At 34.9% G+C, this 8,415-nt stretch overlaps 1 protein-coding gene across 1 annotated transcript; it reads right to left on the bottom strand.

The window, feature by feature from the left end:
* Nucleotides 1–1,920: 1,920 nt before the first annotated feature.
* LOC140615281 (olfactory receptor 51G2-like) lies at nt 1,921–7,669 on the bottom strand. The gene is made up of 2 exons (XM_072795197.1): nt 7,604–7,669; nt 1,921–2,919 (listed from the first exon to the last, which is right to left on the bottom strand). Exons 1-2 carry the CDS (start codon nt 7,667–7,669, stop codon nt 1,921–1,923), a joined length of 1,065 nt encoding a protein of 354 aa, XP_072651298.1.
* Nucleotides 7,670–8,415: the final 746 nt, after the last annotated feature.

Consider the following 8,415-nt stretch of genomic DNA (forward strand, 5'->3'; position numbering starts at 1 on the left):
AAACAGAAAGGGGTCTCTTTCCCACCAATTCTAGCATAAAACATAAAGGCGAATTTCTTTCCTCAGTTTTTAATATCTGCAGCTGAAAGATCAGGGGAGGGATTTATTAGAATTTTGATATTGTTTGTCTCACCCAAACTCTACAGACAAGGAGTTCCTCAAAGGAAAATTATGTGCTGTGTTCAAAAAAGGAAACAGTTAAAAAAAAAAAAAAAAAAAAAAAGGAAACAGTTGCTGAGAAATTACCCTCAGTTCTCTATACTCATGCTTAGGGAAGTCAGAGTTAAGAGGCTTTTGACCAAAAAGACTCAGAATAAAGAAAATGATTAAACCTCAGAATATGAAGAAACAGTTTAAGAATCAGAATTTTATTTTATTTTTTTCAGGGTATGTATTATACTTCTTAAATAATCTCTCTATAAAGGCAAAGACCAAACTTTTTTTTTTTTTTAAGATTTTATTTATTTATTTGGGATGGGGGGAGCATGAATGGGGTCAGGGAGGGAGGAGCAGAGGGAGAGGGAGAAGCAGACTCCCTGCTAAACAGGGAGCCTGGCAGGGGGCTTGATCCCAGGACCCCAGGATCATAACCTGAGCCAAAGGCAGATACAGCCCACTGAGCCACCCAGGCACCCCTAAAGATCATACTTTTAAAAAAATAACTGTTTTTTTCCCCGTTAATACCCAACAGATTATAACTTACTTAATGGTTTGGAATTGAGAGAGATTTCAAGCTTCAATGGTTTCTTCTCTTGATCTTCTTTGCATTGCAGGCAGGAGTTCCTGATGAGCCCAGTCCTCACTAGCCTATTTTCTTCTGAACTCATGTTTACAATTCAAACCAAGATTCCAGCTCACTGACTACCTTCTGCAACATGGTTTGCTGCTATTTCCTGGTATTCATTGACAGAGCATAAGCTATATGAATATTAAATTTACGTCTTCTACATGAATCTTATGCCTACTGAATATGTCAAAGACACTGAAAATATTTTCTGGTTGATTACTTGAGCTATTGTTTAGAAATTCATTCAAAACTTTCTTTAGTAGCTTGAAATTCTTGCTTGTGCCACCACGTGTTTATTCATTGCCATGGACAATTAAGCTCTCTTTAATTTGCGTTCTATGCTGATCCCAGCAGGACAATTCTTCATTTGCTTATGACTCTAACTTCAAGAGTTGACTCTGGAAGAGAAACTAATTTGTTTTTCCTCTTGGAAAGTTAGAAAAAGGAGATGTATCCTTGCTTTAGCATCCAGAATATAACCCTATCTGCTCTCATGATGAAATGGAAAATAAAACAAAATCTAAATAAAGTATGAATCCTGAACAAGTAAGCAGGATGATTAAAAAACAACCATTTCTCAGATCCTTATATATTATTCTTTTCAGACAGCTCCTTTATCTTTTGATGAAAGTCATAATGCTCAGACATTATACAGTATCAGATAATAAACATACTTTGGTCAGATAATAAACATATAGTCATAGATTTATCATTAACTTTGAATTTTCATGCTTCAACTTAAACAACATTGGCAGTCATAATCAGGTAACATATTGTTTTCTCTATAAAATTAGTCCTTCATTGATCTTTCACAATCTAGAATTAGGCTCCTCAAGTTAGTACATGGGGAAATATGATTTTCATCTGACTCATACACCAAACACATTGAGCTTGATTTCCTGTTGCAGTTTCTCCTTACCACTAGCAAACAATTATCATTTATGACCACAGTTGTGATCATTTATTCAAGCATTCTACCTCTTTTTCCCTCCTTAGATGAAGCATTTCTTGAGGGGAAGACCTAAGTACTTTTTATTTTCGAATTCATGGTGTTTTGCTCACTGCTTGGCACTTACTAGATCCAAATAGTATTTTTCAATTGGTCATCCCTTCTGATACAGAGAAAAAAAAAATCATTCCCCAGCAATGACACGTTGCACCCAAAATCGCTTGCGCAGAGCAGCCTGGATCTGCCTGGATTTGACACTGTAGACAAGAGGGTTGAGTAGTGGTGTCATGAGGAGGTAGGCATTACTCATGGTGGTATACAGAACTGGAGAAGCATCCCGGCTGTAACGATGCAGCACTGCCAAGCTGATGAGGGGCAGGTAAAACACAAGCACTGTGCACAGGTGGCAGGCACAAGTGTGCAGTGATTTCCAGTTTCTGTCTTGAGTCTCCAGGTTCATAATAGTGCCCAAGATCTTCATATATGAAGCTATGATGAAGACAACATCCACTGCAAATGTGCAAAGGACAAAAACCAACCCATAGGCACTGCTGAAAGAGACATCCCCACAGGCCAGGTTGAGCATATCTGGGTAGTAGCAATAAGAATGTGAGAGGATATTGGTCCCACAGAAAGGAAAAGTCTTAAGGAAAAAAGGCAGAGGAGCCAGCAGAGTGGCGCCTCGTAAGACAGCAGCTCCACTAAGACAGGCAACAGTATAGTGGGTAAGGATCCTGGTGTAGTTTAATGGAGCGCAGATAGCTACCAAACGGTCAAAAGCCATGGCCACAAGAATACCTGATTCTACTGAGGAGAGGGTGTGAATGAAGAACATTTGGGTTAAGCAGGCATCCAGGCCAATGTGTCGGGCATCAAACCAGAAGACAGCCAAGACACTAGGCATTGTAGACAATGAAAGACCTAGGTCAGTAAGAGCAAGCACAGCCAAAAAATAGAACTGAGGTTCATGAAGATTCTGCTCTGCTGTAACTAGGATAAGCAGAAGAGCATTGCCCCCAAGGGCCATGATGTACAGGACACAGAAGGGGATGGAGATCCATATATGTGCAGCCTCCAGACCAGGAATACCAATGAAGGAGAAAGTGGGCCAATTAGAGGCAGTGCTATTAAAAGCCAACATAGTAAAATGTACGTAGGACAGTAGTCCAAGATGCTTGCAAACCTATAAAAGAGAAACCATGTGTCAGGAAACTTGAAAGCCAAATTTAAAGTAAATAGATTAACGCACAGAATTATCAAATTAAGATATGGGGAACTCAAAATTGAGTCTGTATTTTTAGTTTCATAATTATTTCTCTTGATATGTGGATGGCAACTAAGCACATGAAAAAGTGTTTAATGTCATTATTTATTAGATAAATGTAAATGAGAAATTCAATAAGATAACATTAGTAGAATAGTTAAAAAGACTGAAAATGCCATATATATATATATTTTAAAGATTTTATTTATTTATTCATTCATGAGGGACACAGAGACAGAGAGAGAGAGAGAGAGAGAGAGAGAGGCAGAGACACAGGCAGAGGAAGAAGCAGGCTCCATGCAGGGATATGGGACTCGATCCCGGGACTCCAGGATCACACCCTGGGCCAAAGACAGGCGCTAAACTGCTGAGTCACCCAGGGATCCCCCAAAATGCCATATATTGATGAGGATGTGAACTACTGGAACTCCCATGCATGGAACGCAAATGGTACAAACTTTTAGGAACACAGTTTGGCAGTTTCTTACATACATACATACAGTTACACATACACACATAACACACATACACATACACACATAACATACATACAGTTACACATACATTTATCATACAGTTAGCATTATCCAGCAGTTTCACTTCTGAGAGTTTTCCCAAGAGAAATAAAAACTCATATTCACACAAAGACTTGTACACATTTATTCATAACAGCTTTATTCACAATAGTAAAAAAAAAAAAAGAGAGAGAGACCAAATATACAACCACTACTGATTGGATAAACAAACTGGCAAATCCATATAATTTAAATCAAAAAGAAATAAATTACTGATAGGTGCAACATCATGAATGGATTGCTTATACCGTGTGAAAGAAGCAAACATAAAAGATCAAATGCTTTAAGACCTCATTTGTATGAAATTCTAGAAAAGACAACATCATAGTGATAGTTGATCAGAGGTGAACAGGGAGTGTAAAGAGGTAGCAAATAGGCAGAACTATTTTTGGGGAGATTAAAATGTCCCATATCATGATTGATTACAGGATTTTATACATTTTTAAAAATTCATCAAACTGTACTGTTAAAATTGGTAATTTTTAAAGATTTTTTAAAATATATTCATGAGACACACACAGAGAGAGACAGAGACATAAGCAGGGAGAAGCAACGTCCTTGTAGCGAGCCTGATGAGGGACTTGATCCCAGGACTCTGAACCGAAGGTAGATGTTCAACCACTGAGCCACCCAGGTACCCTGATAAATTTTATTACAGGTTAAGTTCCATTTCAATAAAGCTGATCAAAAATATAAGATTTTTGTAGGAAGGATAACTTTTTAATTATTCTAAATCTGTAGTTCATCAAAAAGTATCTCTTCAGAATATCTCCTACAAATCCTTCCTTTCAACTCATTCAAAGGAAATGTCACTGTTGTTTGTGAAATAACTTGACAATTCTATTACCAGAAATTTATTATATCTGGGATGAGTGCAGACTATGTTTTTTACACATTTACCTATTTGATTCTGATCTAAATGGTCCTTATCCCATATTGAAAAAAAGAAAAGCTCTATGTCCTCTTTAACATTTTTGTCAACAGTAACTTCAAAAAGCTATGACACCCTGCATGCATCCTATCCCTTAAAATTTAAAGTTGCCTTTGGACAAAAAGCATAGCTTCTCTATTTCAAATTGGTTTATTTATCTGCTGCTCTTCTCTTCTGATGGATATAAAATTTCTGGGCAAATAGAGTACTCTGTAGGTTTCAGTTAACTCCCAAATTTCCATACTCAATGCAGATATGTTTTCTCAATATATACTCAACTGATCTATAGATATCTTTACACAAATGCTTCAAAGGAAATTCAAGTATATATCCTGAGCATAAGGACTAATTTAACCCTTATTGTACAGGCTTTTCATGTGCTTTCTTCTGAAATTATCCCCTCTCCTTTACATACCTTGTGAAAATTTCTTCAGTCTTAAAAATTAATCTTAAATTTATCTCATCTAGAAAATATTTCCTAATCCTTTCAAAAGGAATTGAACAGGGACGCCCAAGTGGCTCAGTGCTTGAGCATTTGTCTTTGGCTCAGGGTGTGATCCTGGGATTCCAGAATTGAGGCCCACATCGGGCTCCCTGTGAGGAGCCTGCTTTTCCCTCTGCCTATGTCTCTGCCTCTCATGAATAAATAAATAAAATCATAATTTTAAAAAAAGAAGGAATTGAACAAACTTTTGTCTTTGGTACCTTGTAATGTTTCTATCATTACACCCATAAAGTTTTTAATTTTTTATTCTTTTTCTGCCCTGTGGACTAGTCTGCAAGTATTTAAGATTACAAGCTTCTTTATTTCTCAAAATGAGATTTTTTTCTGAAAACATTACCAATTAGTATTTGTTTCTTGGCTTTCATAATACTTAATTCAATACAAATATATGTGTAAGTAGATATTATAAAAATCCCATATTAGCTTCACTAGAACACATATCGATCAATAAGAAATATTAAATTATCTCTGAAAAATAATTAAGTCCATCTAGAAGCTATGTTCATACACAAATTTTTAAAATTTCACTTTGATTTATAAAGGCTCTATCTTAAACATGTATAAATGAGAAATGCCCCTAGCAACCATAGGTTAAAAACACATAACACATCTAGTTATAAAAATATCCTGTACTCACACATAAGCACCTACATAAGCACTCATTCACATACATGGATTTGTTATGCATGCAGCTTAGTTATTAACATAAAAGCTTCTTGCTTTACCATAACTCCAGCTTCAAACAACAACTTAAATATAATCCATTTGATTCCAGGTCATTAGCCCTGCCTTTATTATTATTATTATTTATATAAAAATATATTATAAATGCTATTTATAATATATAAGTAATTATAATAAGTCATTCAAATATATAAATATATTTATATTATAAAAATTCTAAATTACATATGTAATTTATATATATTACATATAAATAATTTATATGTATTTAGATGATACATAAATATAATAAATATATGTTTTTTCTTGGTCAAGAAAAAGATCTAGCTCTAAATCTATTCTTGTATCAGCTGCTGAAAGTAAAGTTTTATTTTACCTGTTTCCCCTTTGAAGTTACATCATGTTACATTATGTTATGTTTTGTGTTATGTTATACTACCCTATATTGATTATGCACTTTTTAATTAGAACCTTGTTCATAACAAGTACCATTCTAAGTTGGAGATTAGTAAAACAGCATTATGAAAGAAACAAAATTATTACAGTTTAAAAATTGGCTTTGTTGTTTCATCCTTACATAACCCAAAGGGTCATTTAATCTTTCTGAGAACTAATATTCTTTGTTGTCAAGATATGGGTAATCATTTTAGAAATATTAAACAGAAAACATAAAAGAGCTTATTATAATGCTGACAGAATTGAAAACAAAACTTAAAAAAGTTATGTGGACTAATGTGTTAAGGTCTAATTCAGAGGTATAGACCATATTTACATCCATATCTAAATCATTTCATACATTTTAACTTGGGAATATTGGGAAAGGCTTCAATGATCAGTTAGAATGTAAGGAGAACTCCTAAGAAACAGCAGTTTGGGAAAAGCATATATACTTCCTGTGTAAAGGAACGACATTGTAATTCTGTGTAATTCTGCAAAATTATGGTGAATTTACAGAGAATTTAGGTCAGGAATATTATAGCACCTAGTATTACTTATATAGGGTTGAAATTGCAGATCAACAAGTCTCTAAACACTAGCAGAACAGTGCTTCATCTAGATCAGCTTTATATTTTTTTATCTGAACATCCACCTTTGTTTTTTTTTTGTTTGTTTGTTTGTTTTTGCTTTTCTTTTTTATTGGAGTTCAATTTGCCAACATATAGCATATCACCCAGTGCTCATCCTATCAAGTGCCCTCCTCAGTGCCTATCACCCAGTCACCCCAACCCCCCACCCACCTCCCTTTCCACTACCCCTGTTCGTTTAACCAGTTTAACCTGTTCTTAACCCAGAGTTAAGAGTCTCTCATGTTCTGTCTCCCCCTATGATATTTCCTACTCATTTTCTCTCCTTTCCCCTTTAATCCCTTTCACTATTTTTTATATTCCCCAAATGAATGAGACCATATAATGCTTGGTTTTGAATGGTCATTTTCCCAAAACACAAATCCTCATTTGAGTTTCTTTAAACTTTTAAAGAAGATGAGCTTTTTTGGGAAAAGCTCTTTTGCTTAATAAGGTGGGGAGGGAAGATCCAAATTTTGCAAAAGCATTTAATATTCTCCTTGATTTAACACCTCAAGACAGAGCATGCTGATTTAGTCAAATCTAATGCATGTTTGCAAAATATATTCATGAGATGTCAGTTTCAGGATTTCAGGGAAAGCTATCAAATCAAGAAACACAGTCCATGAAATCTGAGAATCTACTACTAGCTGTGTAACCACAATATGCACAGACAGCATTAACAAATACTCTTTATATTGATCATGATTACAACAGTTTTTACTTAGAAGAAAACACAGATGAAATTGAACAAACCATTTAACTTTAAAATGTACTATTATCAAATGCAGAACTTTCCAATTTAATTCTCAAATTTCACATATCCTAACTCAACAACACTAACCATTCCTGTTGGTCTCTTTACCCTGGAAAACTGGTTATTGTTATACCAATTTACTTGAAAGGACATTACGATCAATTTACTTGAAAGAACATTTATAATGGTAGTTGACATTACTTATCTCTTATCTCTGAAAGACTTCACTTAAGACACAGTGAATGCTCTTTTCACTTACAGACGTGTTGGCAGGAGTGTCCCGCTGTGGAAGACACAGAACTCCACAGCTCAGTGTGTGGAAACAGTTTCAAGGGCTTGGTGGTTTAATGGTGGTTTGCAAACCAATGAGACAAGGTCTCCCAGGTGCCTGGAAAGCTCTGCTGAGATTTAAAAAGCCCTGTGGGTTCCCAATCCACAGCCAAGAAGTTTAAATTTATTTTCACCCCAAGGAATCTGAGAAAGAAGGGAGCATCGTAGAGCATCTTTTTGTATTGGAGAAACCAAAAGTTTTCGTTTTATTGGAACATAGTGGATTTAAGCAATTTCTTCCTTTATTATATGAAAAGCAAGCTGGAGTGAGAACATATAAATCAGAACTATGTTTAGATAACCTTGCCAGTTTAAGAAATGTTACGCTTCTTAGCAAATGAAATAGCAATACTTAAAAATATTTAATATAAATAAGTACCTGTATGCTGTCAAAGCTTAAAATATACATAATCATTTTATGTAATTTGTTGCAAAGACAACAATTATTTTCCCCAGGGTTATCAAAAAAAAACTATGCCTAAGTTTATCTTTCCACATAGAAAATAAAATACAAAATACATTATAGTAATCTAGTACATGACGTCAGACTGTATCCTTCTATACTTTGT

Source organism: Canis lupus, chromosome 23 (genome assembly GCF_048164855.1).
Source record: "Canis lupus baileyi chromosome 23, mCanLup2.hap1, whole genome shotgun sequence".
Taxonomy (NCBI): Eukaryota; Metazoa; Chordata; class Mammalia; order Carnivora; family Canidae; genus Canis; species Canis lupus.